The sequence below is a fragment of the Prionailurus viverrinus genome, chromosome B1 (genome assembly GCF_022837055.1).
Source record: "Prionailurus viverrinus isolate Anna chromosome B1, UM_Priviv_1.0, whole genome shotgun sequence".
Taxonomy (NCBI): Eukaryota; Metazoa; Chordata; class Mammalia; order Carnivora; family Felidae; genus Prionailurus; species Prionailurus viverrinus.
In genome coordinates this window covers 190,233,549-190,251,204 of record NC_062564.1, presented here as the reverse complement: position 1 = coordinate 190,251,204, position 17,656 = coordinate 190,233,549, and the positions used below count along the sequence as shown (strand labels likewise).

General features: G+C 37.4%; 1 protein-coding gene across 5 annotated transcripts in view; it reads left to right on the top strand.

The window, feature by feature from the left end:
• Window positions 1-17,656, top strand: part of SLIT2 (slit guidance ligand 2) — a 375,759-nt gene that overhangs the window by 291,213 nt on the left and 66,890 nt on the right. For all 5 annotated transcript variants that reach the window (XM_047857138.1, XM_047857140.1, XM_047857137.1 and 2 more), the window contains 8 exons: window positions 323-466; window positions 4,152-4,295; window positions 5,853-6,019; window positions 7,345-7,477; window positions 11,082-11,150; window positions 14,231-14,302; window positions 14,781-14,852; window positions 16,486-16,557. In XM_047857138.1, coding sequence (XP_047713094.1) covers window positions 323-466; window positions 4,152-4,295; window positions 5,853-6,019; window positions 7,345-7,477; window positions 11,082-11,150; window positions 14,231-14,302; window positions 14,781-14,852; window positions 16,486-16,557 — 873 coding nt within the window. The remainder of the gene's footprint in view (window positions 1-322; window positions 467-4,151; window positions 4,296-5,852; window positions 6,020-7,344; window positions 7,478-11,081; window positions 11,151-14,230; window positions 14,303-14,780; window positions 14,853-16,485; window positions 16,558-17,656) is intronic.

The window sequence follows — 17,656 nt, the reverse complement described above, 5'->3', positions numbered from 1 at the left end:
TTGTGCTGAATATAAAGGTTTATACAACTCAATACCTGACCTCAACAATGTTAGACTCCTAGTGACCCTTGAAGATCATTTTGACGTTGATTGGGCTGGTATTTTTCACCATAGACATTCTCCCCCAATATTATCATCAGTTTGGTTCAATGGAATAGGAAGTGTGGTGTCTTTTCAGAACCTGTGGTGCTGGGCAGTGAAAAGCTTGGAAATTATGGAAGAATTTGCTTAGTAGAAGAAAATGGTCAGACATGTTGTCTCAGTGCCCTTGTTGAAAGAAATAGCTTAAAATCTTGATTTCAACATTTTTTTTTTAATTTAGAAACTTTAGCAACAATAAGATCACAGACATTGAAGAGGGAGCATTTGAAGGAGCATCAGGTGTAAATGAAATACTTCTCACGAGTAATCGTTTGGAAAACGTTCAGCATAAGATGTTCAGGGGATTAGAAAGCCTGAAAACTTTGTAAGTATTCTCATCTGCATTGTGATTCTTCCATCACAGCACTGTAGTTCACTGGTCATTATAAGTCCAGGTGGGGGAGTAGCTCAGACTCCTCCTCACCCTACCATCTCAACGTCTGTCTACATCTCTCTCTCACAGATACACACACACACGCGTGCGCGCGCGCGCGCACACACACACACACACACACACACACACACACACACATCCTGTGCGTGCAAACATTCCCTTCCTAGAATCCCCCAGACTTCGGTGTGTTGCTTGCAAAAGATCGAGAATGTCTCCCGATGGCTGATTCCTCAGCAAAAAAGATTGCCCTTGTTCCAGTGCTGGTGCAGATTTCCTCCCTTCCCTGGTTCTGCCTCCGAATGTTCATTCTCTTGCCTTTTCATCAAACGCCTCCATCTAACACTCGTTCTTGGCCCCAGGGGTCTAGCTTCAGAATCCAATCCAACCCCTGTGGCACAGAATAACTAACGGTTCATCTGGAAACCACCTTTGTCTGCTCCTGTGAGGTCTTAGTGAAAAAGAGACTGACTGACGGTAGATCGTGAACCGTCTATTTCAAAGCAACATGCTAAGAGTTGTGCCTACTTGCTCAGGGGTAGGGAGGTTGGGACAAAGAAATTCGTTATGTTTCCAAAAAGTTGTTGACCAAAGAGGACAGGGATTGGATTGAATAGCAAAAACCGCACTTTATGTTAACTTGAATTTTCTACGGTGCATATATGTAGTTTTTATTCTCTTGGAAGTATATAATTATGTTTGACAAAAGTGGCAACCTAAAATTGGAAGATGTACAAATCAACACTCTGAAGCGTTTGGAGGACATGAAGGAAACTATTTGTAACCAAGAAGCAGCTGATGGTGATCACAGTGGAGAGAGGTCCACACTCTACTGTCTCTCCTAAACTGTCACCCTGTCCCTCAGAGCCACAACCAGAAGGGTGGATACTTGAGGACATCCCTTGCCTACTCTTTATCTGGCGCAGAGGGAGAAGACCATTTCCCCGGCTGGCGTGGATGTGTTCCTAGCATCCTGAATTCAAGTCCTACTGAAAATGTCTGCCCATGAGTGTAGATGTTTGCTCCTGAGCCTCCCAGGGACAGAGTGAAACCTAACATCCAGCAGGGCTAGCCTGCAGCCCTCCCACAGACTAACTTGAGCCCCTTCAAAACGTTATGCAAATAGTCTTTTAGCCTTTTTATGGAGGAGATACTGAGGAGAGGGTAGAGGAGAGCAGAGAAAATACACCACAGGCGGCTGCATCTGTTCCTGCCCCCACCTCCCTCGGCCAGGCTGCTTCAGGCGACTCTGCAAAACACGAATCCTACAAGCAGAAGCATCTTTTGTTGGAAGATAGCTGAGGGACTGCTTGTTACTGGCACCTTCTTGAAGAGGCAGCGTGGGGGTTGGGCAGAGGAGGGGAAGGGGGTGAGGAAGGAGTCTGTATCCCGCCTACATCAGTCTGCCTTGGGCTGCCATAGCACGATACCACAGACTGATGACTTAAGCCACAGAAATTTGTTTTCTCACAGTTCTGGAGCCTAGAAGTCCAAGATCAAAGTGCTGAGAGGGTTGGTTTCTAGCGAGATTTCTTTCTTGACTCGTAGTTGAAGCCTTCTCCTTCTACTCGAGAGAACGCTGTGGTGTCCCTTCCTCCTTATGTATAAGGACACCAGTCCTAAAAGATTAGAGTCCCACCCTCAGGACCTCATTTAACTTTAATTACCTCCATCAAGACCCTGTCTCCAGATACGGTCAGATTGGGGCTCAGGACTCCGACCCATGAATTTTGAAACACACGGTCAAGTTCATAACACCATCCCAAGCAGCTTATTCCAGTGTTTTCTTCTGACCAGTTTCTTTCGCAGGACTCTCCCTGAGACAGGTCCTCTAAATTCACTTTCTCCTTCATTATATTTCTAGCGATGTTTTTGTGCCCCAGGTGTTTGGACACAAACAGATGTGAGTGGCTCTGTCTTTAACCCACTCTGCCACACAAGAATACTAGAGCATTTTAGAGCCAAGCTCAGTATTCAAAGGACGAAAGTAAGTTTGTGTGGACATATGTATTTCTCTAAGTGATATCTTTGGCCTTGGGACTATACAGATTTTGACAAGACACCCCCATTATCCCTAGACTTCTTAACTCTTTGAGACTAATAAACTTCTTAATAATATGTGCACAGATTTCAGTGTGTCTTTGAATATTTGATATTGCAGCCAAAATGTGGTACATATGTGCACTTATGGATTTTTCTAGTAACAGGGAGCAAAACTTTTCTTTAGCTTCTCCCAGCGGTCCATGACTCCACCAAGATTAAGACCAAATACTCTTTATTACTTTATGGCAAATGATAGTGTGGATAGAAATACCTCTCTGTTGTGTATTTGTTTCCTAACGTAAAATTATTCCTTGACAAGGAAGGCAGCATCCTTTCTCCCTATATGTGACTTAACAGAATGCAAAAGTTGATAGTTCTTATGTATTTCTTAGAGCAACCTAGAATTTTAAAGGAACACTTTGTTATTCACTTATTTTTGCCTCTTTTTTTTTTTTTAACATACTGCAATCTTCTAGGAAGGTGTTCAACACATGCCTTGAAAAGTTAAGTAAAATAACCTCAGCAATTCTGAATAAGATTCATGGCAACTATTCATTTTCACAGGCTTTTTAAGACATTTTTCATTCCTTCTCTAAGCTCCCCAAATAAACAGTTCAGCAAAGAATTGAGAATGGAGCCAAAACTTCAGCAGTGACAAGGAAAAGACATCAGTGTTAATCCTATTAATGGCAGTTGCTAAAAATTTAAAGAGGTCAGGATTCTTTCAAGAGAAGCCGGTTTGGAGGCACCCGGAAGTCTCAAGAGTGTCTGACTTCATTTTGCTCAGGCTGTGATCTCACAGTCCATGAGTTCTAGCCCCACATCGGGCCATGCACTGAGAGTGCAGAGCCTGCTTGGGATTCTTTCTCTCTCCCTGTGTCTCTGTTCCTTCCCTGCTTGTGATCGCTCTCTCTCTCCAAATAAATAGATAAACTTAAAAAAAAGAGAAAGAGAGAGAGAGAGAGAAGCAGATTTAAACTTCATTGTGAACAACTGGGATCTGTTAACTCTTGCCTCTTTTTAAGTTCCAAACATTAAAATGATAAAATAATTTTCATAAATAACGTGTGCAAGATTCTCAGGTGCTCAGTCTAGTTTGGGTTCCCCAGCCTATGCTGACATTGACTTGGCATCTAAGTCCTTGAGATGCTCTCAGTTCCCCATCTGCTGTGTGTGACTATTGATTCTTTTCTGCTTCCTTTCTGTTAAACCTCAGATGTAATGCTACCGTGAATACACAAATCACAGGCCTTCAAGGGCTCAGAGAGCTGTAGGTGAATTAGGACATTATGTAATCAGGCAAACATAATTATAGCAACAGAGGAAGACATTCTACCCTCATCGGATGGGGCTGTGAGTCCACGTGAGGCTCACCCGTGCTTTTTTGTAGCTGAGTGCAATCATTGCAAACTAAGCATTTTTTGGTATATATCCACAGCAATTCCTAATGACAAGAGATCACTCAGAAAACAGTAATGAATGCCACACATTTGCAGAGGGGTTATTTGGATCCTCAGATGGGCAAAACTGATTGTTTGATGCTTTCTCTCCATAACAATGTTCTCCTTTCCCTCAGGATGTTGAGAAGTAATCGCATAAGCTGTGTTGGCAATGACAGTTTCATAGGACTGAGTTCTGTGCGTTTGCTTTCTTTATATGATAATCAAATCACTACCATTGCACCAGGGGCATTTGATACTCTGCATTCTTTATCTACTCTGTAAGTATGAAAGATCTTCTTCATTTCTGTATTACTGAGCCAATGTATTATATTTGTTCCTTTTATTAATAGCATTTTAATACATTATTAGGCTTTTCACCAAAATGGGATAAAGGGTTTAGTGTTCAACAAATTTGTATGTTAAATTTATGTTAATTTTTCTAAAAATATTACCTACCCTGTCATATTAAAATTTAACAAAATTTATAATATTTTCAATTACTTTTTATAGTAATGTGATGTGACTTGATTTATAAATTTTAATCTTATAACTTGATTGCACTGCAAATCACAGAAATGTAGTAGATTTCCCTAGTGTTCTCACGTCGGAGTCTTTTCAGTGTAAATACCATAAAAACAGAGCTGATAGGGTTATTGCCAACAAACTATGCTCAAAAGGATCATTCACAGTGACAGGAGCGACATTAGGATGGCCAGACCAACAACAGAGACTGTTCACTGGAGGGCATTTACAATGACATTAGGAAAATATTGAAGAAATAGGTTGAGCCTGTCCAAGAGGATATTTTATGTAGACAGTTAGAAAATAAAGAATATTTGTAGGTCCATAGATAGAACTCAGAAGGTGTTGTTTTAAAAAAAGAAACAAACAAAACCCTCTAAACAATGTATTTTAGTTCTCTTATATGTCATTATCTAAAGAGCAGTATTTGAAATAATAAATCTTATAACAGATTTGATTTCCTAGTGATGGTGGCATCTAAATATACTAATCTAACTGGAAAGGTAGTTAGAAAGGAAAAACAAAACAGAAAACATGTTCAACATAGCTCGAGTCACTGCAGAAATAATTTGAGGGAAGCATCCATCCATCAGTAAAGCACTTAATCCTCTTTCTACATAAAATGTGACACTTTACATCGAGTGACTAATTTGTGCATATTAAAGATGGCATGTTTATAAATAATAAGGTTGTCAATAGGTTTGTGCTGAAGTGGTGAGATGCCAAAAGTATTGAGATTTGTAGAAGTAAATTCATTTTTATAACTGGCATTTAATCAACTCAGCTGTCAGTTTAGATGGGAAACCTATTCTCTGGAGCAAATAAGGGATGGAAATCTTGAAATGATAAATTAATAAAATAGCTGTTGTCAGGTTAAACTCAATAATATAAGGTAATCAGCCTCCATCTTTATATTAAATTACTGCATTATCAGTGCAGGGAAGTTTGACAGCAAATCAGATCTCTGACGAGTTTAAATTCTCTCTAAATGAGATATCTATCAGGATCCCCTGCATAAACCTCCGAATTGCTTACTTTGCTTTATTTTCTCCATGAAATTATTTGAAGATTCTTATTTGAAAGTGTTGTTATTTTTCAAGTTCCAAGCAAACATTGTAGCCAAAAAAATGCATCCCACATGTTGCTTGTGATTGAGTATGAATGGGGGATGGGGGTGAGGGGTGGTTAATACAAAGAATCAGAAGGCATCATTCCAGCAGAAATAGTGTGGGAAAGATGGCAGCATGGGGTTTTGAGAGGTAAGAAAATGACCCCCTAAACTCATCCCTGCATCGTTTGCATGCGGCTCTTAGAAACCTGTTGGCCAATCCGTTTAATTGTAACTGCTACCTGGCTTGGCTTGGGGAATGGCTCAGGAAGAAAAGGATCGTAACCGGAAATCCTCGATGTCAAAAACCATATTTCCTCAAAGAAATCCCCATCCAGGATGTTGCCATTCAAGACTTTACGTGTGATGATGGTAAGAAAACCTTGCTAAATCTTTTGTTACCAAGCATTCAAATGACTGGTCCAACGCTAGGGGACACAAACGGATAGTTTGGGGCATTTTTTTTTCTTTTGTTTTGTTTTGTTTTGTTTTAGAAACAGGGCACATACTTTCTCAGACTGTGCTTTCACCTGAGTCTACTTGCTTTGTGTTTCTGAATGTTTTATTTAAATTGTCCAGTTTTCAACTTGTAGTTGGTACTGTTTATATAGCTTCATTTTAACTTTTCTTTATCATTCTAAGCATCTCTTTTAGTAACTGTCATTTGCAAAGGAGAAAAGCAATTGACTTAAAAAACAGAAATTCTAGGGGCGCCTGGGTGGCTCAGTTGGTTGAACATCCGATTTCAGTTCACGTCATGATCTCACGGGTCATGAGTTCAAGCCCCGAATCAGGCTCTGTGCTAACAGCTCAGAGGCTGGAGCCTGCTTCACACTGTGTCTCCCACTCTCTCTGCCCCTTCCCCACTTGCACTCTGTCGAGCTCTCTCTCCCCCAAAAACTAAATAAATAAAATAAATTCTAGTAAATCTAACAAAAATAATAGTTTTCGCTTTTTAAAGCTCTATATGTATCATCATATTTGATTCTCACAATAGCCACATAAGATAAGTAGAGCAGGTTCTGTTATTACTACCAGTAAGTAGAGAGCCCCTCTGAGCCTTATATTTTAAAATGAGGGCCTTGAGGCACCTGGGTGGCTCAGTCAGTTGAGCATCCGACTTTGGCTCAGGTCACGATCTCACAGTTCATGAATTCGAGCTCCACATCAGGCTCTGTGCTGATAGCTCAGATTCTGGAGCCTGCTTCAAATTCTGTGTCTCCCTCTCTCTCTGCCCCTCCCCTGCTCACACTCTCTCTCTGTCTCTTTCAAAAATAAATAAACATTTAAAGAACATTAAAAAACTTAAAAAACATTTACATTTTCTGCTAAACATTTTAATCCCTCTATGTTTCTTCATGTCTGTGTCCTTATGACTCCTCCGTAATTCAGTTTACATTTCTATATTTTAATTAAAAGTATAACTTGTATAAATAACAGAGCAGAGAAAATTACTGTTATGATTGTATGGATAATATAAATTGTGAATTATTTTCGGGAATCCTGCCCTAGGCAATCTGAAAACAGTGCTGTACAAAACGTATGGTACCAGTTTGTAAATACTCAATGCCCTCTATGTGTATAAGCGATCACATGACTCAAGATTCTTGTGTTTGTTAAGCTAAAAGCATAACATCGCTTCTGTCATTTTCAAAGCCACAAATCTGGGCTTTCCTGTATTTCTTTCGGCAATTTAGGAAATGATGACAATAGCTGTTCTCCACTATCTCGCTGCCCCACGGAATGTACATGCTTGGATACAGTCGTCCGATGTAGCAATAAGGGCTTGAAGGTCTTGCCCAAAGGTATTCCAAGAGATGTCACTGAATTGTAAGTAGAGCTTGTCTGTTTCCTTAACAATTAATATTTCAACAAGGGAAATGGAAACCAAACAAAATGTAGAGTCCCGTTTCCAAATTCCATTCTGTAGGCATTAAATAGTTTCATGTAAAACCCTAAACAGATAATATAAAAGGCAGCTTGGGGGCATCTGGGTAGCTCAGTAGGTTAAGTATCCAATTCTTCTTGATTTTGCCTCAAGTCATGATCTCACAGTTTGTGAAATCAAGCCCCACATTGGGCTTTCAGCCAACAGGAAGGAGCCTATTTAGGATTTTCTCTGCCCCTCCCCTGCACTCTCCCTCAAACTAAACAAATAAACAATTTTTTACAAAAAGACAGTTTAGATGCACTTGGGAAATTTCAGTTGTGTTTCTTTTATTCACTGCATGATTTCTCAGTGTCTATGTTATGCTAAGGTGCACTGTGACACTCCAAGAGAGGGTGGTAAAATATAAGATAACTCCAATACTCATTTGCTTGTATATCCTTTTTCTCATAGACTATCTTGCAAGACTAATGTTCTAGCAAATACACCTTAGGAAATGCTGTACTTTTAGTTGCTCTACAGTGTCTGAGATATTCCATAGTTTATATGGTTAATTATTCTTTACCACTGTATCTTCCCATGTGGAATTCATAAATATCTAGAATATAGAAGAAGCTAGCATAATCTCTGTGTTAAAAAGAGGTACTGCCCTTTGGCCTTGAATTAGCATCCTTTTGATCATAAAAGGTATAAGGCCAATTATCCCTAACATTTTCATAACTGATTTATGACCACATATTACATGGTCAGTATACACTTATCTAGACACTAAACACCAGGCACACTTTCTTCTCTGTGTCATGTTATATATGTGGAATAGAATGAGAACAAGCTGCTTGAGTATTATGAAGCCTGAATGCTCCTTTCCATTCCATACTCTGTATATTTATGTACCATGGACAAATGCTCGATATGAATGCACTTGACTCATTTTGCCTATTTATTTTCTCTATGTGAAACTGTGTAGCAAAAATGATTTAAGTTTAGTGATGGCTCAGTTGGTTGAGCATGCAGTTCTTGATTTTGGCTCAGATCATGATCCCAGGGTCATGAAATGGAGTCCGTGTCAGATTCCATGCTAAAAGTGTGGAGACTACTTGGATTCTCTCTCTCTCTCTCTCTCTCTCTCTCTCTCTCTCTCTCTCTCTCTCTCCTATGCCCCCTCCCCTACTCTCTCTCTCTCTCTCAAAAAAAAAAGAAAAAAAAAAAGATTTAGGTTCTAATGTAATTTGTGCAGATGTGTACCTATAATTCATATACATGAGTACGAGCGTTCTAAAAAAGCAGCTTTGATAAAGTTTTGGCAACATGGAACATACATAATGAGTTTTAAGAAGATGTCTCTTCAGTTACCAGGGAAATTATTTTCAAATCATGCACAGTTCTACAAATTTGGTCCTGAATTGAACACATAGAGAAAAAAAAAAAGAAAAAAAAAAAGGTGTGATCTTAGCACATATATGCAGAAGGTCTCTCTTAGATTTGAAATGCTGTGAAGTGTTCAGTTTCTCTCTCTGGCCACCCATCACAGTTGTTAATTGACAATAAGCACTACTTTGTGTGTGTGTGTAATTAAATACTTATTTCTTATTTTAGTAAGTATTATTTCAGAAGATTACTCTCCATCCAGTGTTGGAAGCCAGATGCCTTTAGAGTACTCTGTATGCTCAACATTGATTCTAGGAACAGCCCAGCCAAGAACACAACACTCGGCATAAACAGATCATTTTTAACGCAGAATCCCATCTTTTTAACTGGCCCATACCTTGGTGCCTCTACCCAATGCCTAGCAAATAATTTTAAACTTATTCTTTAATTTCATTATTGAATTTGATCTGAGAAGCTACTTGATTCATATCCCGTCTCTGCCGTCCATATGTTTCTTCTGTCAAACAGTTGAATTTTCAATCTGTTTCCTTACAAAGTATTAGAAAGTAATATTTTTCTAACAAAATATGTTATAGAGATGAGGAAAATATTAACTAGTCTCTTGTGAATTCAAGTTTTACCTCCCTAAGAGCTTATTCTTAGAATCATACCAAGTTAGCGGGATCCTTCTCTACAATCACATATATGTGTGTTTTAGAAAAATTTCATTGCATATTATATTAAATTATTAAAGAATTTGGCAAAAAAAAAGTACGTTTTATTGGACAGTTTTAAACAATTGGTATCTATTATTTTTAATCAGTTCCGTGTAATTTCCCTCTTAGATTGTTTTACATGTACACATCCGTAGCACGCATTCTGAATCTTTTTAGCTTTCTGTTATGGCGTTTTCCAGAATAAAGGGAGAGTACTGAACTATACGGGATTATGCTTCCCTCTAGTGGTACCAAGAAATACTTAGGTGGAGGACAGAAAGAGGAGTCAAAGAAGAAATACAAAGTCAGAAAATTTGAGCAAGCCTAGTAAGAACTCATAACATATGCCTGACTCTTGGTTACATATTTATCACATATTTTGATGAGTTGTGCCTTTTATGTAACTTTTTATTTTGAACTATTTGAAACAGATTATTATCTGAGGCAATTTCTCAGCGATTTCTATATCCAGCAAAAATACTAATAACCTCAACCTTGGATCTTAAGATTTGCCACAACACTGGAGTAGGAGGTGGCCTGTGTCCAAGGTGCCACAATGGTTTGTAGGCACATCTACAGCGAGATGGCCTACGTTGCTGAAAGACATTTTTACCCTTCCTCATCTATATTCTCGGAAAAAACAGCCTTGATTGAGATGCAGTTTATTTTTCTTTTTGTGACATTATGGATAGAACTTTACACATTCATTTATTTTTATGGCTTGCTAGTTAGCCCAGAGTCCATCTATCTGCAGATTATTCTGCTGACTTTGGTCAGAAAGGGAAACTTCACATATGTGTGGTTATTTATTACTTTTACATATATATGCTATATTGTGTCCTTGATAAAGGTGGTGATGTTCTATGAAACCTTCTAAAATTATTGTCACAAAGCAGATATACAGTGGTTAAAAACTATTTTCAAGATATCTTTAACTGAAATCTGATTACATCCAAATTCCTAAGTATCTCCTTCAAACCATCCATTGTTATTTGCTAAGTGTATGGATCCCTATTAAGGCAGTGAAGAGTGGTCTTGGCCCTCGGTGGCGAGGTTCTGTCAGTAGCGAATGCATTTCATGGTATTGTCTGCGTGTAAATACAAGCACACAGGAGGCCAAATAAATATGGTTGATTGAATGAACCTTCTTCTTGACACACAGTTGGACACATGACTCACCTCGTTACATAAACCTCAAAGAACTGCACTCACCAGTATCTCGTTGGTTTTGTAATTTATGCTAAGTGATCCACAAAATAATTCTACTAGATTGGACAACTCTGCTTTTTTCCCCTTTACTTCTTTTAAATAGGAACCCCAGCTAGGAACATGATGTTTTAAAGCCAGAATTGCCAAGTGCTTTCTTGCCTCAGTTAAGAGTGAAATAGTGTCAACTATTTTATATCACACCTCTGTTCCTTTAGAAAAAACAAAAAAGATAATATTGTTTTCTTGTTTTTAGGTATCTGGATGGGAACCAATTTACACTGGTTCCTAAGGAGCTGTTTAACTACAAACATTTAACACTTATGTAAGTAATGTGTTGCATATTTTCATCTTTGACTCCTCACTCTGTTTCATGAAAGTGGGGGTAGCAACGGGCAGAAGATCTAGTGAACCTTTCAGATGAGATAAATCGTTTACAGTTAGATGCCTCCCTACTTGCTCATTGCAGTTCTGGATCAGTAGCTACATCTTCATTGAATATCAATCAGGCAATGGTGCATCGTAGAGAAAGGGCCTCCTCTAATTCAAAGTACAAATATGATAAAGCCTAAGTAGCCAAGAACTACAGAAATGCAGCAAATTTGGATACTTCGACTGATGATGAATATGGGCTATTTTATGACAAGCCAAGAAGAGAAAGATAGAAAATAATGGCTTGATTCTTGACTTTAAGCAAAAGGTCATGGATAGTAATAACGTTGAAAATGCATTTTATTAGGTTTCATTTTCTTTTATAATACATTCTAAGTTAAGTTGTGGGCTTCCGGTATTCAAATTTAATTTTATAAAATTCATTTTACTTGGGCAGTATTTAAGTAGACTTGACAAAGATGCTGATATTCTGGGCATAAATTTCAGACATTGACTTTTTTCTTTTTTCAGTTTGGTTTAATGTCCTTGTAAAATAACATCTCTCTCTTTCATTAATGTAAATGGATTTTTAAGTGGTAATACAAGACTATATTTAAATATACCAACATTTTGATTTAGTTATATGCACAGTATTTTTAAAAAGATGCAATCTTACTATATATAATGTCACACTTAGAATAGCCTTGCTGGTGATTGATAAAACTTATCAAAAAAAAAAATCAGCAATGGGAGTAAATGGAAATGGAAATACTTTATCTTTAGTTTAAGTCCTATATGATTTTCGAGTGAATACAGCTGGCTGAGGAGGCTGATTTCTAGTCTTCCTAGAATAAGAAGGTTTATTCCTAATTAGTGAATTCTAGAAACATAAATCACAGAAAATGTTACATTTCTCAACATAAACTTGACTTAAGCAAGGTTGTGGTTGGTTAAAGTACTATTAATCGTTTTCAATTTCCCTTAAACATGTAAGAAAATCACTTTGTAAAAAGTATGTAGGACTGTTTCAATGGCCAATGATTAAATTAAGGGAGAATATCCCCTAAGATGTCTTGTTCTGGCCCTAGTCACTTATTTAGTAGCAGCAAGAACTTGGTTGCATACATTTTGCTCTGTTAAATAAACCTTTAAATTACTGCAATTTCCAGACGGTCACTTCAGGTGAATTGGGTCATTTATGGAACAGTATGCAATTATTTAAGACCAGGTTGGAAATGAAAGATGAGAATTTGTAGATCCAGAAATGACTTTACCAATGACTCATGAGTAACTCAAATTACTCAGGTAACTTCTGCCAATATAGATATACTTAACTTATTTTCTAAATTTATGTAGTTTTCAGCAGCTAAGAAGATTAATTATTAATTTCCTATAGTATTCCTATCATTTCACAATTTTATAGGTTCATTTTACTGATATTTTATCTTCAGCTCTTCTGCATCTTACATTTATTTGTATGTTTTGCTTTGGAAAAAAAAAGCAGTGAATACACACACACATGCAAATCGTAAATTGGGGTGCCTGGGTGGCTCAGTTGGGTAATCATCTGACTCTTGATTTCGGCTCAGGTCATGATCTCACGGTTCATGAGATCAAGCCCTGCTTTGGGCTCTGAGCTGACAGCATGGAGCCTGCTTGGGCTCCCTCTCTTTCTCCCCCCCTCTCTCTGCCCCTCCCCACCCTTGTGCATACTCTCTCTCTCTCTTTCTCTCTCTCAAAATAAAAAAAATAAACTTTTTAAAAAATGATCATAAATTATGACCTACAATTTTTCACTTATTCATGAATCTTACTTTTATTTATGTATTTAGCATTTTGTGTTAAAAAAACAGAGAATATATACATATCACTCTATGAGTGTATGTATGGCTATATTCACTAATTTTTTCCTAATGCAAAATTGCCAAAGATATTTAATATATATCAATAAAATATGTCATTATTTATTATGCGTTATTATATTACATTATATGTTATAATGTAATTATAGTACAATAAGTATTATATGTATCATATATGGTCACATTTATTATTACATGTAATAAAAATAAGATCGTGTTAACTGAATATAAATCACAGCCCATAGTACCAGTACACTTGTATAAACAGCCATGTAGCACTGGGTAAAAAATCCACATCTCTCCCGTTAACTTATTCATTAAACAGATATTTGTTAAAGACCTACGATACGCCAGTGATTTTTTTTTCCAAGGGTAAAGTTTTTAATTTTGGCATTCCAGATGTAATTAAATGAGTTCTTTTAGTTATCAAATTTGACGGTGTGTATCAAGGAGCATATATAACAGGGAAGATAAAGGATGTGCAACCAATGGAACCTTCATGAGCAAAGGTTTATTTGTCACGCATAAGATGTGTCTGTTGTGAGTGGCCTCCACCTGTCACATGCCTTTGCTCTGGGACCAAGGCACAGGCACTGGCTGTGAAACATCACAGGTCTTGCAAAGCAGTGAGCAGAGGGATATGGGGAAAGTGAGCTCACTCCAAAGCTTCTGTGTTTTTTTTGTTTTTAGGTTTATTTATTTATTTTGAGAGAGTGTGTGAGCAGGGGAGGGGCAGAGAGAAAGGGAGAGAGAGAATCCCCAGCTGGCTCTACACTGTTAGTACAGAGCCCTTCGTGGGGCTTGACCTCACAAACCCTGAGGTCATGACCCGAGCCGAGATCGAGAGTCAGACTCTTAACCAACTGAGCCACCCAGGAGCCTCTAAAATTTCTGTTTTGAACTGAAACCTGGCACCAGTGCCCGCACTTACTGCAGTGGCCAAAGCAAAGCATATCATCGCTTCTAATTTCAACAGGCAGGGGCGTGAATAATTATGAATATTACGATGTACCTCAGAGGGTTATCCAGTGTTTCGTTATTTTCAGGTAAAAGCTGAGTGCTAACCGTGCAGCTGTGACTGAACAAGAAGAACCTTCTCTTTCTAAGAATCACTAATATTTCACTTCCTCTGGTAACAGTAGACTCCTTTTTTTTTCTTTTTCTTTTATAGAGACTTAAGTAACAACCGAATAAGCACCCTTTCTAATCAGAGCTTCAGCAACATGACCCAGCTCCTCACCTTGTGAGTGTGAAAATGTGATATGGACTGTTTATCAATTCACTGGACTAAAGGCATTTTCTAGGCACTTGGATGTTCCCTGTTAACAAGATAGATAGTCTGCCCTCAGGGAATATAAATATTGTTGGGAGAAACAAACAAAACCTCAGTAAACAAATACAGATATTGTTAAAGTGCTGGGTTCTATAAAAGGAGCAAAGAATAATTTACACTTTTGGTGGGGTTGGAAGAGATCCTTAAGACAGACTTCTGAGGAAAGCCACCTGAGAGAGGGAATAGGCTGGGGAAGGAAGCATTCTAGACTGTATTTAAAAATAAATATGTTGTATTAGTGAAAACACAAACATTAAAGTATTATGCATCGATATTCTCAATTTATAAAATGCTAAAACAACCCTTTTCTTAACTGCTGCATTTTTAAAATGACATTTGGCCATTTGGGGATATCTGAGTAAAACAAATTGACTATGTATGCTTTCAGAATTCTTAGTTACAACCGTTTGAGATGTATTCCTCCTCGAACCTTCGATGGATTGAAGTCTCTTCGATTACTGTAAGCATCTTATGCGCAGCGAAATATCTCTTATCTCGGGGATCTGAGTTTTGACTTGTGTTTTTAATGATTTGGGGATATTTTTGATGTACACATTAGGATTTACTTCAAATTTGAAAATAGGAAGATTACTTCTTTCCCCATATCATACTCAACAGCTTTTATTTGAAGAACACCACATTGTTGGTGTGGTCATTTATTTGGCAGTAGATAATATGTATGTTTCATATAGATCCAACTAATTTTGAAAGAAATGTACGAAATGTTCATTTCTTTAAAGATTGCATTATCTATGAGTATATTTTTACTCTAAAAATGTATTTTAAATATATGAAATGAAATACGATTCTCAGTCACAATCCCCTCAGGCAGAATTAACAATTAAACAGTTTTGTCTTGTCTTCCGTTCCTCTTTTATATGCATTTGTTTTTATATGCTGGTATGTGTATGCCCACAGCTATATAACTTTAAAAAAACATAAATAGGATTTGTTCTTATTCTGTCATTGGCTCATCTTATTTAACAATATGCTTTAGACTATTTCTGTTCCATCATCTAGAAATATCCCTCAACTATTTAACTGGCACAGAGTATTCCATAGGACGAAGGAACCATAACTTATTTAATCGTCCTCATCTTTTGCTATCACGTGGCTTGATTCCAGACTTGCGTTATCCCTTACAGGGCTGGAGCAAGCATCCTACACATTCACCTTACTGTTAACTGTACTGGGAGAATACCAAAAGTAACTGTCAAGTTGCCCCCCTAAAACAAGGATTTGTCAGTTTACAAATTTATTTTCCACCAACTCTCCTTTAATAGAGCACCTATTACAAAGCACTCTGGCAAATACTGAATAGTATTAATTCTTTCATTCTTGTTCTATGACAGATTGTGTACCTGTTTTAATAGAGTACCTGTTTCAAAGCACTCTGGCAAATATTGAATAATATGAATAATTCTAGGATAGGTTGAATGTTATTTTCCATTCCTGTTTTAATTTGAAATTCCAATAGCTAGAGCATTTGTGCATATTTTACTCTTTTATTGAGTATTTGTGTTTCTTATTCCATGAGTCTGATCATATCATTTCCTATTTTCTATTGAGTGCTTTGTCTTTTCCTTATTAACATACATGTCTTTATGCATCTACTACTTGACTCTAAGTTTGCAGGTCTTTTTACTAAGGAATTAATCCTTGTGTCTTATATATTTTGCAGATATTTTCCATTCTGTTCCCTGTAGGTTGTCTTTCATATTAATTATGGATGTATTTTGCATTGTCAAAAATGTATCACTCTCCTTTATGGTTTCTGAGTTTTATATCGTGCTTTGACAGCCTTTGCCATCCTTTGTTCATAAAAAGGAGATCTCTATTTATTAAATACATTTTTAGTTTTATTTTTATATTTAACTCATCTATCTAGAATTGATTTTATGCATATGATGTGACATAAGAACTTTTCGTTTTCCCAAATAGATACCTAATTATACCAAGACCATGTCTTGAATAGATCATATTTTCTGTGCTGATTTGAAGTGCTTAGTATAAACTAAAATCTCACACGTGTTAGAATTTTTCTGAACTCGCTGACGTGTAAGAAATTTAATATTGCTTTTTCTTGCTTTTAGTTCATTACATGGAAATGACATTTCTGTTGTGCCCGAAGGTGCTTTTAATGATCTTTCTGCATTATCACACCTGTGAGTACCTAGTTCATGAATGTGGGTTTAGGGTCAAGCTCTCCCTGGTGAGTGAGTTTGGAACATACAGCCCTCTGCCACCCCTTTCTTGTCACATCATGAGATGTGATTGGTTCCAGCTTTAAAGAAAATGCGAAGATTTCAGTCTAGATGCAGTGCCTTCTGCAAGATAGCCTTAATTTATTCTTCTGGCCCTTACTCTCCATTAACTAATGGAGTGGGATTCTCTTTACTTAGCTAATAATGTCTTCTTACAAACATGGCTCTCCAATTTCCTAGCTATGCATTTTCTCGTAACGTTCTCTGATCCTAGAATACCAGTTCCCCTCCAATTCAGTCTGTTCAAACCTTGTATCATCCAGGTGACTTTCTAAATATTATGTCCTTTATGAAGCCTATCTTGATATGCTCAAACCAGACTCATTTATGTAGCAAATACTACTGAGTACTGGATATGGCACCATGCAAAAAAATAAATTACAAATGGTTCAAGACTTCATAGTATGATAGGATGAAATTGCCAAATTCTCATACTGGGTGAAATGTTGTGGGGTTTGTTTTGTTTCGTTTTCTTCCTTTTCTTCATGCTCTTGTCTCATAAGACCCTATACCTCCCTATTTTTTTCAAGTAGAATAAAACAATATAAAATATGTGATAAATGGGGTCCAAAAAAACCTCTTCTGGGCCAATTTCCATTATTGTATTATTTATAGTTGTAGTGTTAAGGTCATGGCAAACCAGGAACGAAGTTCCAGGAACACATTTGGATCTAAAACTTCTTTGTGTCAGGGTGGGTTTGGCGCCACCTGGTGGTTTTTATGCTTAGGCCCAAATAGTAGTATCCCAGCCTCCCAGTTCCCCAGAAATTGCCTGTCATGTTATCTCGTGGCTTTGCCTTCCTCTCCAAACCCCACCAAACCCCAAGAAGATACGTGTGAACAATTGAGAAAGGGGGATGGGCAGAGGAGAGGAGCCAATAGTCAATCTTGCTATATCTGAATGTGCTTTACTGGGCCCTGTTAATCAATGTAGGTTTTTTTTGTCTATCTGTCTGTCAGACTGTTTGGTGCCTATAGTTAGTATCCCTTCCACTAAACC